General features: G+C 38.7%; 1 protein-coding gene across 4 annotated transcripts in view; it reads left to right on the forward strand.

Moving 5' to 3' along the window:
- The window catches only part of GRM1 (glutamate metabotropic receptor 1), a 404,029-nt gene that overhangs the window by 325,147 nt on the left and 62,255 nt on the right, over positions 1-16,627 (forward strand). For all 4 annotated transcript variants that reach the window (XM_032873126.1, XM_032873125.1, XM_032873128.1 and 1 more), the window contains exon 5: positions 11,732-11,978. In XM_032873126.1, coding sequence (XP_032729017.1) covers positions 11,732-11,978 — 247 coding nt within the window. The remainder of the gene's footprint in view (positions 1-11,731; positions 11,979-16,627) is intronic.

The raw sequence follows: 16,627 nt of genomic DNA on the forward strand, positions 1-16,627 counted from the left end.
CTGACCTTGCTCAATCTCATCAAATCACACTCATTAAAAAATGCATTTGAGGACCATATGGAATTTAGCATCGCTGGGCCAATATTTCTGTTGACTGTGGGACATTTTAAGTGTTTTATGGGAATTTTGCTTTCTAGGATGCCAGGTGTTACACCATTTTTGGATGATGCCTTGATCATGGGATTCAGTTCTACTGAAGTAATTGGGCAATGTATCAAGATTTTTCCCTCATGGCTTCTATTTATTCTTAGATGAGGGTATATGAGACAAGCACAGATGTGTTCAACATGATGCTCTGTCTCCACCTATTCATTGTACCCAAAGTAGACTTTTTTCTAGTGTAATAAAGCCAATTATTTTTCATTAGGACTTGGAATTTAGATGAGGTACATGTGCCTGACTACCCCTTTATGTATCTGATTCTCAAAAAGATAGAAACAAGTACCCACCTCTAGAGAGAAGAAAGAACACAGAAGCCTTGACATCCACTGAGGTTCAAAATTGAGACTGCAGATAAAATGGGCAGGGTTAGTCATAACCAAGGCTAGATTGAAGGAATGAAGGATAGATAACTGAAACTCATCATAAAGGTAGGACAAGTCTAAGCTGATATACCAGATTTATACCAAAGCCTGTGTAATTTGAGGATAATCCTAGCTTCAGGTATAAAATTGAGTGATAGTAGAACTCTTTCTGACCATGTGTGTGTATGTGTGTGTGCACATGTGTGTGTGCTTGCACATGCTTGGGGTTAAATAGATACATTTGTGCATTCAAAGTACTGTACTGTCTTGAAGCCTGATATGCTGCAGCATTCTTCAAATGAACTTAACATAAAAAAGGGGAAGCCTCCTTCTGATGAACACAGGCATGCTGAGTTGTCACAGTACTCTGGATGAGTTTAGAAACATGACATTAGTCCCCCTTCGCTGATTTCTTTGATAACTAGAAACAAAAAGGCAACAGTGGGGATGAATTCCACCCTTAACTAGGGATAAGAAAGTCAATGTAGAGGGGCACCTGAAGGTTCAGAAGGTTAAGCATCTGACTCTTGATTTCAGCTTAGGTCATGAACTCAGGGCCCTGAGATCAGGTCCTCCCTCAGGCTCCGTGCTGGGCATGGAGCCCGGTTAAGATTTGCTCTCTCTCCCTCTGCCCCTCCATGCTGCACTCCTTCTCTCTTTCTCTCTGTCTTTCTTAAATAAACAAATAAAAAGCCAATGTAGAGATTAGTTTGCTGAGAAATGAGCACTGGAACCAAAGCTTATATATTCATCTTGTATATGTTCAGAAATATTTGGGAAGGATAAAGCAGGGAAGAGATTGAGCAGCATGACACTGTCACATTGATCAAATATGACAGCTGCTTCTAGTGGTGAGGTCAACAGGAAACCCATTAAAAGCCTCTTCTCAAGAATATTTGGCATTGATATTTCAGTTGTGCCCCCGCAAAGTTCACAGAACTTTTATGTGAAGGCAGCAATGATTTTGCTTTCCTCCATAACTGCTGAATCAGAATCACCAGATATGTCTGCAACTGCTTATATAGACTAGAACAGCATAAAAATACACTGGTGTATTTTTTCAAGTTATATTAGTCCAGGGGAAAATTCTTGTTTTGTGTACCAAGGGATACTGTGGTTTATTGGTGAATTTCCATTGCCCCTGGCTTCCTTGAATGTGATAAAGATACAAGTTTTAGAAGCCCAGATTAGCTTGTGTACAAAGAGTAAGGATAGCTGGGGGCCATTATGCTGCCAGAAATGCACCGCAACATATCCCCTATTTCTACTGCCAATTGAAAAGTCACCAACATATTGTCAGAATAGACTCTACCTGTGGTGGAAACACACCTTACCTGTTTCCATGCAGTAATAAGAGTTATTTAGACAGTTGTCTTCTACATTATCTCAATGTTTCTCATAGTGAATGACTGACAGCTCAGGAGAAGGATCATGACCTAACTGAGGCTTGACTATTATTCATGGTGACTAGAATACACTTGAGAACATTCAAAAGGAAACCTGATGTGATGACTGTAAGCTATTACTTGAGAAGACTGAATTATAACCTAATATAGATGAAGTATCTGTTTAATACATTAGTCAAATTAGGAGTACTTAACATCTGTAGAAATAAAATAAACTGTGTATAAATGGGATAAATGAAGGTTGGGAAGTTCAGGCAATTATTTCAGTCTGAAGCAGTAAGTGAGAAAGTTCTTCAAATCTCTTAAAAGATAGAACCAAAGTTCTGTTCCATTTTAAGCTTATGAACTGAGTATTGTAGGAGGAGAGCTGTTCAAGGCTCATATCCACCCAATTATCTGAGGGGAGGAAGATGTTAGTACCTGGAATAATAGGAATTTATAATATCTTTTAAAAAAATAAAATTTTAATGACAATGCAAGCTTATGTATTTATTTAACAGAATAAGAATTTAATACTGTAGTGACTGCATTCTCAGTTTGAAAATCACTCAGCCATCCATGGTGCGCATTCCATATGCATTCCATATGTTGGATTCTGTGCTGTTTGTATATTTTAAAGAGTCAAATTTTGTGTGACTCAACTCTAGGGATGAGAATTTAGAAAAGGAATCAATCACTGTAAAATTCTAGGCAGGCTTCATGCAGGAGATTGGATACAGACTGCTGTTAAGCAGGTGTAAGACACTGAGTAAAGAAAGAAAGAAGAGGCTTCTTGCATAGCAATATTGACAGAGGTACAAATACACAGTATGGAGGAAACAGTAAAAACCCAAGCCTTGGGGCGCCTGGGTGGTTCAGTGGGTTAAAGCCCCTGCCTTCGGCTCAGGTCATGGTCCCAGAGTCCTGGGATCGAGCCCTGCATCAGGCTCTCTGCTCAGCATGGAGTCTGCTTCCTCCTCTCTCTCTGCCTGCTTCTCTGCCTACTTGTGATCTCCATCTGTCAAATAAATAAATAAAATCTTAAAAAAAAACCCCCAAAACCCAAGCCTTTATAATAACCTGGCTAATAAAGATACCAATAATACTAGTTATCATTTATTGAACTTTAAATAGCCAGTCAGAGAGTTTTAGACAAAGTAATAAGCCAAAGGGAGTCCCGTCAGGCTTTCAGTACAGAAGGCTTAGGCTTCTTTCTGGCACCATCACTCCTTTTCAGGCCTTATTTCCTAGATGGTTGTCTAGCCCTCAGTGGCTGTTTTCAACAGGCATAAGCTCAGGGTCTTATTCTAACTCAGTGACACCCATGAGGTCCTGAGGAAGATAGGTGAACTTAAATAGGCAAACAAAGTAAAATCAATGTTTTCCTATAGTTAGTTAGGGATTGAATCTCAAACCAAATTCAGAATTATACAGCCTAGGATAGGCCCAGTAGAAGCTTGTTCTACCTGACCTTGTTAGAAACCAAATAATTTCAACCTTGCTCCATCTTTTCTGAACTTTTCTGCTCTCCAAACCTCCAAACTTTGAGTTCAGATTATATCACCATTGAAAAAGTCAACTGATAGCGTACCTGACAGAGCCCAATAAAATGGGGCCCTTCTCTTCTGTGGTAAAAATATACTAGCAATTGGATAAAGAAGCTATGGTTCATCTCGACAACATTATATTATTCAGTGGTTAAACAGTATATTATTCAATTGGATAAAGCTATGGTTCATCTAGACAACAGTGTATTATTCAGTGGTAAAAGGAAATAACTATTAAAACGTGAAGAGACATGCAGAACACTTAAGTGCATATTACTAAGTGAGGGAAACCTGTATGTAAAGGCTAGACACTATGTGATTCCAACTAAGTGACATTCTGGAAAAGGAAATCTATAGGGACAATAAAATATCAGTGGTTGACAGGGTTCAGCACAGAAGCTTTTCAAGGAAGTGGAAATACTCTCTGTATGATACTATAATGGTAGATGCAGGTCATTAAACATTTATCCAAACCCCATAGATTGTACACCACTAAGACTGAGTTCGAATGTAAACTATGGACTTTGGATGATAATAATAAGTCAGTGTAAGTTCATGTATTATAACAAATGTACCACTCTGGTGGGAAATCTTGATTGTAGGGAAAGATGTGCACTGATGGGGGCAGGGAAATCTGTGTACATTTCTCTCAATTTTGCTGTGATTCTGAAACTGCTTTAAAAAAATAAAGTATTTAAAAATATATACACTAGCATTATCTAATTTTTGCACTCTCAAGGGTTAGGAATATGGAAAGTTTTTATTTTTCCTGTATGTACACACATATTTGCACCATTGTATATCGGATCATTTTCTTAGTATAAATCTTTATAGTAAAATTACTCAATCAAGGTATTTCTTTAGACTCTTGATGTATTTTGAAAAAATTGCCCTTCAAAAAAACTGTACTGTTCATTCTATCATCAGTGGCATATTTGGGTATTCATTTTACCATATCCTCACCAAAACTACATTCTACCATTTTATAAAATTTGCCAATTTGATAGATGGAAAATTATACCTTTTATTTACTTTAGGTACTAAAGTAAAACTTTCTCTGTATTGTGAATTTTGTATTCCTGTCCGTTGCCTCATTAGTTTAAAATTAAATAGTGATATTTATTATAGTATGCTCAAATAGTTATAATTGTTTCACTTATGTGAATTTTCTTGTAAATAAATTTTAAAAATATAAGTCTGATTTACCAAGTGCATCACTGTGCTGTATCTTTAGAATAGGAATTTTCTGGAAGGAAAATTATTGGAAACAGTGCTATCTGAATTTCTGCCACAGCATGCAGACCCCAAGTTCTATGAGAAGGCCAAGTCATAGGCAGGCAGTAATCCCAGGGTCTGGGAAGCTAGCTTAATATCTCTGTCCTTTACTTTCCACATGAATTTAGCTCCTTTATTTACTTAGTTCTATGAACATTTTAGCAACATCTCTACCAAGTGAAGTAGTTTTATTGAAGCATTCACTTTCATTGTTAGTTTACCATATAATGAAGTGTATAGTAACGCTTGATGGTCTCTTGTGATTTTACAACCTTTGGTAAATTCTTATGAAAGAGGAAACATGGTAGAAGGCAACAGGCATAATGAAGTAAAAGCATTCCTAGCTTTTCTAGTACCACCAGGCAGAAACTGGAAAATGGAAGACTGGGAAAGGACAAGACTGGGAAGTGGGCTGCCAGATTCTCTGAAATCTAGTCTGGAGGCAAAACCCTGTTCCCAAGGAATGCAGCCCGAGTTGTCATATTGCACATCTCTGGAAGGTGCTATTCTTAGAGAAGGCAATGATAAAGGTACCCTTGGAGTTCTGCACCATGAGAATCCTTCTTGGAGCTAGAGATAAGGCTAAGCAAATAAGTTAAACAGAAAAGGGAGAACACATGTTGAGTCCTTGGAAACGAGAAGTCATGGAAAGAGCTATGTAGACATCTGCAAACTAACAGTGGCCAGAGATGGTAGCCTTTTAATGGGCTGGGTCCAGGGCAGGACTTCTCTCTCTAGGAAGGGGATTTTGAAAAATCAATTTTTAAGCAACTGTGGTACCATAGAAGCTGCTAGGGAAGGTCCTATATATCCAGAGATATAGAGAGTTAAGTATTGGACTGAGCAAATGATAAAGCCAAGAGCTCAAGACTAGGAGGAATAAGATGATTCTTGTTGAGCTGAGGGATGTAGCAGATACTATTTCCCAGAACACCTTTCCCAGCCAGAATACTCATAGCCTCGATATGCTGATAACAACTCCCAGCTAATCCCCTTCTATGAAGAATTGCTCTCACACAACCTGGAAATTCCTCATCAGGAAGGCTGCACCTCTCCCACCACTTCTGTCCCCCAGAGGCTCTTGGCAAAATGACTGACTGACTCTAAAGTTCAAAAACTGGTTCCCTTGCTAATTCTGTGGTCAATCTGTATTCCAGAGCATACTTGTGGGATCAGACTGAAACTTCTCTCTAGCTGAGAAATAGCTAGCTTATTACCCAGCCTTATCCTGATTCCCTCCCTCTCTTTTTCATGAGAACACAACTCAATAAATAAGTAGCAAAAGAATCTTTGCCTTAGGTTTTACTTCTCGGGAACTCAAGCTAGATAAGATTTGTGGCCTGGAATCTACTACACCCTAGTTAATAGACTCAAGATTCTAAAAACCTTTCCAACTTTTCCACTCCACATCAGGTTTGATTGTGAGGCACTTTTCTCAACTACTATCAGCATTGGACCCTTTCAAGGTATCTGCTAAAATGAAGATTCCTGGGCTGTATCATAAATCCACTAAAAAAGCATCACCATTGTTGAGGCTCAGAGTAGCCTGGGAGAGTCTCACACACTTTAAAGATTAATAGTGATGTTCCAGGGCTTGGAATAAGAAGAAGTTTATTGATGAAAATCAAGTAGGTGGGGCAAATGAAGAGAAGTGGACCACAGGAGTTGGGCACTAGGCTGAAGCAGAAGTTGAGGGTTAAATGCATAGCTATCACAATGTAATACAAATAAGAGGAAACTCAGTAGTGAAAGCAACTTTCCCAGAGAGGGATTCAGAACTTATATATATCTACCAGGGAATTATGTTTTTTGTATTTTTCTGTCACTTCCTTGACCCTTAAGATTCCTCCTTATAAAGTAGAGATAGTGAGACCTTCTACCTAACAACTTACAGGCATGTCATGGAGATAGAACAAAACAATGTGCTAGGTGCTTTAAACCAGTTGGAAGAAAAGACATTTATGTAAATACAAAATTTAACACCTTTGATAACTGCCTGGCTGAGTTTCAAAACCAAAATCAAGTTTCGAAACCTTATAATATTCATGAAGCTATAATGAAGTTCAAGAGGCTTCAGATTTAATCTTCAAAACGCCAGTCATTGAAAGGGAAGGCAGATAGTACCTACAAGATTTCCATGACTGGAGACTCATATTTGCTTTAAGAGTAAGACTGCATAATAGATAAGTTTTCTCATTAAATTTTGGTTGAATTCTAAGGGAAAAAGCCTTTCAAATGAAGAAAAATTCTGTATACAGGAATTCAAGCAAGAATGAGGTGCGGTCATATATCACCAGGACCATGGAATAGTCTTGGGCTAAGAGAAAATAAAGTTGTCAAAACAGAGGCTTCAAGCTTATGGTGATTTATTAGTGGGAAACCATGAAACCATTGCACACTAATAGCATGTGAAGATGTGGGTAATGACACATCTGGTGCTTTCTATCATACAAAACCACTGCAGTACAGCATACCCAATTTCCTTAGGACTGTTCCACATCCAGCCGGACATAAGCTGGTGGGAAGCATGTATGAGAGAGAATAGCAGATTTTCATTCTGGTCTTAGCTTATTTATGTTGATTCTTTTTTTTTTTTTTTAAGATTTTATTTATTTGACAGAGATCACAAGTAGGCAGAGAGGCAGGCAGAGAGAGGAAGTGAAGCAGGCTCCCTGCTGAGCACAGAGCCCGATGTGGGGCTCGATCCCAGGACTCTGGGATCATGACCTGAGCCGAAGGCAGAGGCTTTAATCCACTGAGCCACCCAAGTGCCCCTTTATGTTGAATCTTATTTAATGCATTTGTAACTCAGTAACAAATTCTGGCTTTGATATCTCCATATATACCCAGGAACAAAATAGGGCCAACTTTCTAGACATTGTTTGATAAAATTTACATGGTATTTGATGTTGCATGGCTATGTACAAAGTAGTAAATGTTTCTGGGTCCGGCTTCATCAGCTTACAAAATAATTTGGATTCTAATTATGCCCAGATGTTTATATTAAAGGTAATCCATAGGTGGAGAACGGGGCCACTCAGTTATAGATGGCTGTTGCTGGCATTTAGCAAAGAGGACTAAAGAGTCCAACTTTCTGGTCACTGGTTTTCACCTTCTCATTTCCCAAAACTCACACAAGTAATTAGGGTCAGATGTACCTGTGCATTTCACTTCTTTACTTCTGTTCATTCTTGTTAGAAATCCTAATTAGCAGTGAAATGGTTGAAGGAGAAGTGAGCCAAAGAGAGGAAGAGAAAAATCAGTCTGAAGAACAAAAATTTTAAAACAAGAATGGGTGATCTGACTTTCTGCATTGTGTTTTTCTAGACTTTGGTGTGTGTGTGTGTGTGTGTGTGTGTGTGTGTCTTTCTAGACTTAAAGGAAATAAATACTGGAAAGATAAAGAATGAATCAGTGATTATTTTCTTCTTGAATTCGGTTCAAAAAATATGACCAGTAATAAAACATGGATACAAGAATTAGCTCCTCAGGACTTAGACTTTTGTCTTTGGATTCTTTAGATTCATTCACAGCCATTGCAGCCATTGTTTGCACCCATATGAGGAGGAGTTTAACTCCTTCTTGGGAGCAACACATCCTCAATGACAGGACGGGTCCCTCATGAGGAAACCAGAGTCTTTCCTACCAGCTGAATTCTACCCATGACACCAGAAGATTTAGCATCTATGTTTGCCCACATTATCAAGAAATGTAGTACAATCTATTTCTAATTCCTTTCCTGACCATTGTCCCAAATAATGTATAGAGAAAAATATTAAGGTTTAGTGAAGCATGGCTGTCAATAAGAAACACTTTTTTTTTTTCTCCCTATTTGGTAATCTAGAAAATAGATCCTACAACTGAGAACTGTAACAGGGATGGGGAGAAACACTTGTCACTCATATCAAGTGAGAATCCAAAATAAGTAAGCACATATTTGAGGCATATCAGTGTCTGTTAAATGCCAGGAACTACTCGTCTGAGAGATCACATTCCAAGCCTATTAGATGGCAGGGGTAACCAAGATCATTTAACTGAAATAAGAAAGTGTTTTTTTAGAAGACAATATGCTCTGAAAATAGATAAAAAGTAATAGCTTTTAACTTTTTGTGGCAAGCACAATGACCCCCTGCAAGTGTCAAAATCTCTGCAACCTTTGAATGTTATGTTACATGGCAAAGATACTTTGCAGAGATAATTAAGGTTAAGGGCCCTTAAAAATAAAGGGATTTTTCTGGATTATCCAGATGACCCAATCTAAACCACATGAGCCTTAGATGCAGAAAAATGTGGCAAAAGGATAAGTTGGAGAGATTTAAAGCATGAGAAGTACTCTACTCCTCTTTGTCAGAGTGTCCATATGGACAGTGTGAAAAAGTATGTAGAAAACTTATAGGAATAACTGCTGGCTGGCAGGTAACAGAGAAACAGGGACCCCAGTACTACAGCTACAAAGGACAGAATTCAGCCAACAACTTACATGAATTTGGTAAGGATTCATCTCCAGATTCTTATGAGATGCTACACGAGAGAACTGAGCTAAGCTATACTGAGCTGTAACCTACAGAACTATGTGATAATAAGTGGGTATTATTTTAAGCTGGTAACTGTGATCATTAGTCAAGGCTGATACACATGGTATATTAGCCTCCATCCACCTACAGAAAGTAGATAAGAGACCCCCATGGAGAATACAACTAGCTTTCATAAAATCAACCATCACAATAAATACTGTAGTGATCTAAGGAATATTTAAGAAATGAAGAAATACTTATTTATCTGAAATGTTAACTGGACAGTGTGCTGTCTCCACTCTAATTCTGTGATCTTTTCTGATTTCCAAGTCATCAGAGACACTGAAGACCTGCTTTTCAAGCAACCTGTTGACTTTAAGGCCATCCTTCAAGGGCAATTGTTGCCCAGACTTTATTTTTTTACTCCCATCATCTCAACTAGACTATAAACTTCTTTGTGCATAAATATCAGTTTATTAACTTTTTGTACCCCTTAGCATGGCATTATGCATTCACACAGTATTAGGGATACGATAGCACAAATAAATATCTGATAGATTTATTTATATTTAACCCCAAATAGGTGATGGATCCTGCCTTGTTACAGAATATATGTATTAAGCCCTCTTTGCTCTGGTCAAAACATCAAGAAATTTTAAATAAAGCAGCATTATAAAATAAAATAATTAATAGAGTGGAAATAATAGCAGGTTAACAATGTAGTGTTTAGATGTGGGTAAGAGAAGGAAACAAATAAGAAGAAAAAAGATTTTTTAAAAATCTAAGATAAAATTGAGATTTTAGGAAAACAACATAGCTATAACATGAGGGTTGGTTATGTATGATATGAAATTTATAATGTAAAAACGATAAGTGAGGATGCCTGTGTGGCTCATTAAGCATCTGCCTTCGGCTCAGGTCATGATACCAGGGTCCTGGGATCAAGTCTTCCACAGGCTGCTTGCTCAACAGGGGAGCCTTTTTCTTCCTCTGCTTGTGCTCTCTCTCTCTCTCACACACACACAAACAAATAAATAAAATCTTTAAAAAATATATTTAAAATATAACATTTTAGGGGTGACTGGGTGGTGTAGTCAGTTAAGCATGTGTCTCTTGGTTTGGGCTCAGGTTGCGATCTCAAGGTTGTGAGATTAAGCACCACATTTGGCTCCATACTCAACTTGGACTCTGCTTAGGATTCTCTTTCCCTCTCCTTCTGCCTCTCCCAATCATGCTCTCTCTCTCTCAAATAAATAAATAAATCTTTAAAAAATAATTTTTTAGAAATGTTATATTTCATCTCAAGCTCAACATCAAAGTCAAAGCTCTTTACCATTTCTTCCAAACACTCCTACCTTGTCTCACTTCTCTGCTACTCTGTAGCAGGAAACTTAGTGTCCAGTGACCTATGTAGGATGGAATAAAGAGGTCAGGTGGCTGGGGGTTCAAGGAGCCCCCTATTGTTCTCAGTTCTCATCAACGGCTGAACTCATGACCTTTCCCAGCTTCTAGCACCTGGAGCATACATAGCATAGATCCCTCACTATTGGTCAGGGGTGGTGGAGGGAAAGCCCCCCAAAGAGAGAAGTAATTTTCTGGAACTAGGTACAAAATCTCTGAATTATGACAGTGATATGTTTCAAATCTATTTTGTTTTTCAAGCCTATTATCTGTTTTCAACAAATCCAACTGGGTTCTGAATTTCTTATCCATGCTTAACTCCAAAAGCTTAGACTTCTGATATGGTGCTCATATCTAACTTGATACTATTCTTGGGAAACTTGCTAGGCAATTGTGAAACTTTGGTCACTGTGACTTAGGTAGAAATGATTGCAGGGTTTTAAAAATTCATGGGTAAAAGTTAAAGGCTAAAATTAAATGTGTAGTATGATTTTTCCATTAAGAAACAATTTACCTGAGTTTCTAATAATCAGAAAATCTGATTCAGTTATTTGGATACTGTCAACCATATATAAGGAGAGATTCTTATTACCTAGTTCTTTTTAATCGGGGTTTTTTTGGCCCTAGAGATGATAAAATTAGTGGAATCATTGAAAGAAAATATCAGGGTTTAGGTAATACACAAACTGAGTTATTCTAGATTGTGAATTGTCATAGAGGATATAAAAAACACTTTTTTCAGTACCGTGGTATAGGGAGACTTTTAATATAAGTCTCTGTGAACCAAGACAGAATGAGTTATTTTCACTGCTCCTTAAGGATTTCCTTGCAATATTTGAAAGTTCTTTATCTTTGCCTCTATGGAGTGTGTTTCATATGTTATGAAACCGTTACTGAATTCAGAAAATAAAATTGAATAAACTATTTGTAGATAGAATTAGAACTAGTTACATGTATAAGGCTGGAACAAGTGGACTTGGCTTTTCCTTCCTCTAAGACCAAATGCTGAAAATCATTTGAGGATTAAATATGCACTCCTAGACCTCATTATCACAACCCTGTTAGCGGTCTGTTTTGTGTTGCAGGCAATGAAAGCTTAGAAGAAAACTATGTACAGGACAGTAAGATGGGGTTTGTCATCAATGCCATCTACGCCATGGCTCATGGGCTGCAGAACATGCACCACGCTCTCTGCCCAGGCCATGTGGGCCTCTGTGATGCCATGAAGCCCATCGACGGCAGCAAACTCCTGGACTTCCTCATCAAGTCCACGTTCATCGGTGTGTCTGGAGAGGAGGTGTGGTTTGATGAGAAAGGGGATGCTCCTGGAAGGTAAAGCAGTCTTTTCTATAATGTGTTTGAATAACCATGTGGTCCTCTCTGAGCTGAACAAATGGCAACTCTGGTCCCTTTGGTTCCATGGTTCCCAGGTGTCGTAAGGATAGATACAACTAGAAAGGTCAAAAGATGGGGCTAATCTTAGATGGAAATTATAAAACATTGAAAACTTATTGGTGAACACCCACAATCCTGTATTCTTCCAGTGCTACCCTTTTATCCAGCTATTACCCTGGTCTTTCCCTCAGAATGTGTGGGACCTCCTACAAGCCCAAGAGATGGAAGAAATTATACCTGAGAAGCAGGGTCCTCCCTGGCAGTTCTAGCACCAGATCAGCATCTTTCTGATTGATTGGTCCCAAGCCATGCTGGTTGTGTAGTATTTTAATAAGAGATTAATATATGGGGCTCCTGGGTAACTCAGTTTGTTACATGTCAGCCTTTAGCTCAGGTCATGATCCTGGGGTCCTGGGATCGAGTCCCACATTGAGTCCTGCATTGAGCTCCCTACTCAGCAGGGAGACTGGATCTCCCTCTTCTTCTGCCCCTCCTTCCTGCTCATGCTCTTTCTCTCTGTGTGTGTGTGTGTGTGTGTATGTGTGTGTGTATGTGTGTGAAATAAAAAAAGAAATGAATCTTTAAAAAAGAGAAAAAGCTTACTATATGAAGAGAACCAAGTCCTCCTCATGTATCTCCTTTCCTCGGGCTAACTTATGTTTCTGCTAACATGTGTCTTGAAACAAAAAAGAAAAGAGTTTTCTTTCTGCTGTCAACTCTCTGTGGCTTCCAAAGAATTAATCAGGAAGCAAAGAAAAATGAAACCTAACAAATATATATGTTTTTCCCCAAGTCATTTTATACACACTCTGTTCTGCAATAGCTGCTTTTATGATATGTTAGCTCACATGTGACTGATAGAGAATGATGTCAGTTTAAAGAGCAGTTGTGTTCGTTCATATGAATTTTTCTAGGCAAGGGATAATCAGAATCACGGGAAAAGATTAAAGTCTGCTATAGGAAAGAAAAAGGCCCTCAGCTTGGCTGCTATACAGTATACCCACAATCTTGGTTGTTTTTTGTTTTGTTTTGTTTTTTTTTCCTTCTCATAAGCCCTGTTATCTTTCAGTATATGATTTTACGGAATGAGAAATTTTAGGAAAGCATATGTTGTGTTAAAATGGAACATCAAATCATTTAATCCTCATTGCTATAGGCATATCATTATCCTCTTTTACAGATGATAAATTGAGTGTCAGAGAAACTAAGAAACTCACCTAAATTCATGCAGAGAGTCGCTGGTAGAGGCAGTGCCATCTGAATCTGACGCTTATAATCTTTTTGCCACATCACGCTGCCTTTTAGCTAATCCTAAAATTAGGCAAAGATGCTGGCAGCCTGCTTAATGTCATTTCAAAGATACTGTTAGAGACTATCTGACCCTAAGTAATTCTCAACATATCTCTTCCTTCATATAAGCTTAAAGTTCTGTGTGCAGTGCTCAGACAACGTTCAGACAATGACAAATTTATCCGATTCCTTCCAGGCTGCCAGTTAGGTAGGAGGAGATGTAGATCCAAATGTGAGTGGGGTGGATGGAATAATTTAGGGCCTGGGGATGTGGAAATCTTCCAGATGCTGGGCACTCTGGGAAACAGTACCAGCAGGAACAAATGGACCTGAGATTCAGAACACTGAGCACTCTCTCCTTCAAGCCCATGGTTGTCATCCTGGGTTCCACTGGAAACTAGGCTCCCTAAACTGTCAGATTTGGAATAGAAACCTTCCTTCATGATTCTCTAAGGCAGTGTACACAGTGTGCACAGTATAGGACCAGATGCCTTTTAGACACTCCATACATACGAGTTTCTTCCTGCTCTCTTTATTTGCAAGTTATCCAAAATATAGGCACATAGTTTTAGCTTATTTTTCCTCCACGTGTAATTACATGTTCAAATTATGAGCTTTCCCCTGGGTTCCTTTTCAAGGATCATTTCCTCATGCTTGAAACTGGTCAGCTTAATCTGCACTCAGTTTCTGTTTTAACCACCTCCCTCTGCTTGCATCCCCTCTCCTACCACCATTCATGCTCTTGGTCCCTCTTGTAATTATTTTAGTTAATCATCATGCAACATAAACTGAGTGCATTAAGAGGATGCTATACAATTATAATTTACAGCATGAGGATATTCCAAATAAATGCCAACATGCTGAGGAGGGACTCTGGGGTCAAGAGAAAAGAGTAGTGTTCATTAACACACATAGCACAGGGGAAGGCTTTTGTTTAGTGTCTCAGTTTTTTCCCTTGGTATCTTTCAGTATTTTTGTCCTCTGGCTTTTGGAGCTTTTTAAAAATGTGTTTTCATGCCAAAATGTTATGAATTTTTCAGTTTCTAAATGCTAATAAAGTGTGAACTGATTTCTCCTATTGAAGAGCAAATGAGGATTGAAATAAGACTTAGGAAACTTGATGTGAGGGTGCCTGGGTGGCTCAGTGGGTTAAGCATCTGCCTTCTGCTCAGGTCATGATTCCAGGGCCCCCCATCACATCAGGCTCCCTGCTCAGTGGGAAGTCTGCTTTACCCTCTCCCATTGGCCCTGCTTGTATTCCCTCTCTCACTGTGTCTCTTTCTGTCAAATAAATAAATAAAATCTTTTTTAAAAAGGAAACTTGATGTGGTTTTGGAATATAGGTGAGATTCAGTGGGGTGAGGTATGGAGCCTATGACAAGAAAAAATTCTTCAAATGTCTCTGGTGCAAAATGGTAGTTTTATTAAAGCATGGGGACAGGACCCGTGAGCAGAAAAGGCTGCTGTCCAGGCTTTGTGAGGGGTAGCTGATTATATACTATGGGGTTGGGGACTATAAGGAAAAGTGAGGTTTCAAAAGGATTTTCATATGTGAAAGAAGACTCACAGGATACCAGAGACCTTGCCTTTGTCAAGTTAAGGTTGTTTTTCCCTCTAACAAGGCATTAACATAAGATAGTTGGGAGCTTCCAGGAGGAACATTGCACTCTACCCACTTCAAGTATCTGTCAATGGGCTGCAGGTTATAAGGACATATAATTTTATCTAAATTTCCTTCTGGAAGCTAGGCTATTGACAGAAATGCTTTGCTCTTGTAGATTGCTAAAACATTTGTAAACTGGGGGAGACTCATGTTTTACAGGATTGTGATCTCTATAGGTTAACTAATTGTTTTTTCTTAGCTTTAGGGCAGGCAGTAGTGCCTGAGGAATGCCACATATATCCCATCTTGGGGAGGGGTATTGTGGGTTGTCAGCTTCTACCTTGTCCTCAGCTTGCCTTCTGTTTCCTCATCAAACTGATTTATAGGAAAAAGATACCATAAAGCCAGCATTGCACCAAATATTTAAGGAGAGTCAACAACAATATGGTGTACAACATAAAAATTAAAGGAAATGAAAAAGGAAATTATTCACCAAACATTCACATTAGGTTCTATAACCATGACTTTAAAATGCAAAATTTTGGAGACGTAGATTAGCATCACTGATCCTCAAGATGAGTAGGAACCATCAGCACGGGGTTAATAGCCACTTGGGTATCCCTCAGAAAGCTACTCTGCAGAACATCCTGGGATGGCTCCACACTAGAAGAATGAGAACCTTTATTTCTCAGCCAAAAGTCAGAACAGCAAAGAGATTAATACTATGCTCCAGGTGTGCTGTTTTTCCTTCTCATCTGGTAGGTTTCATTCTCCTGGAAAAGTAGGGAAGAAACTTCCTTTCTTCTCCTAGAGTCCCCTTTCCCTTTAGAGAAATTACCAGAATGTGGATGTGGAGAAGCCACTAGGTATCCTGTGGTTGGCAGAATGCATTTGCATGTTAAGAACAGCCAGAAAAGCCAACAAAGGATAATAGTTGTCTAGATAAAGAATGAATCCAGAAAAAGCCAGTAGGTTTTGGATGCCCACTAAGATTAACGATAGCTTTCCAGGAGTGCTGGGCTAAGGAGGACTCATTCTGAATCTGATTAGAGAGAAGGAATTGCAAAATGGATTAGGTAAGGGTGAGGTTGAGGTTGGGAGGTGAGGTTGGGGTTGGGGGTTGGGAGGTGAGGAAGAGGAATACATGTTAGGTAATTGCCATCTATTTCTTCCGGTCAAGCACAAAGAGCAAGAGACCATGCCTCTAAAATTCAGTGCAGGACAGTGAGAACTGTGCAGGTACTGCAGCAAAAAGAATCCCATTTTGCAGAGCAGTAAGGGGGAATCAGGCATACATTTTTGGGAAACTGCCACATGAGTTACAGCTTACTTGAAGTAAATAGCAACATGGAGGAAAGATTGAAGAATGCCAGAGGATTTCCAATGACTGAGAGAGAGACAGCTTTTGTTCTCCAGTTTTCTTATGGTAATGAATATAACCAGAGTATTTTAGGGCATTCATAGTAATACAAATATGAATGATATAGTGATATTGCCTTACATATGCAATTCTGAAATCATTTTTTACGTGGCTTATGTTAATTAATCCCTACAAGAACCCCGTGGACCTTTAAGAGTTTAGGGACATTCCTAAGTAGTATAATCTATTGCGAAAATGTTAGAAAAAGATTCCAGTTTATGCATTCTAATGTCAAGTCCAGTGCTCTTTTCATTGCTTTGGAGAATGTTCTCC

The sequence above is a fragment of the Lontra canadensis genome, unplaced genomic scaffold (assembly GCF_010015895.1).
Source record: "Lontra canadensis isolate GAN:19392208 unplaced genomic scaffold, GSC_riverotter_1.0 scaffold47, whole genome shotgun sequence".
In the NCBI taxonomy this organism is placed as follows: domain Eukaryota; kingdom Metazoa; phylum Chordata; class Mammalia; order Carnivora; family Mustelidae; genus Lontra; species Lontra canadensis.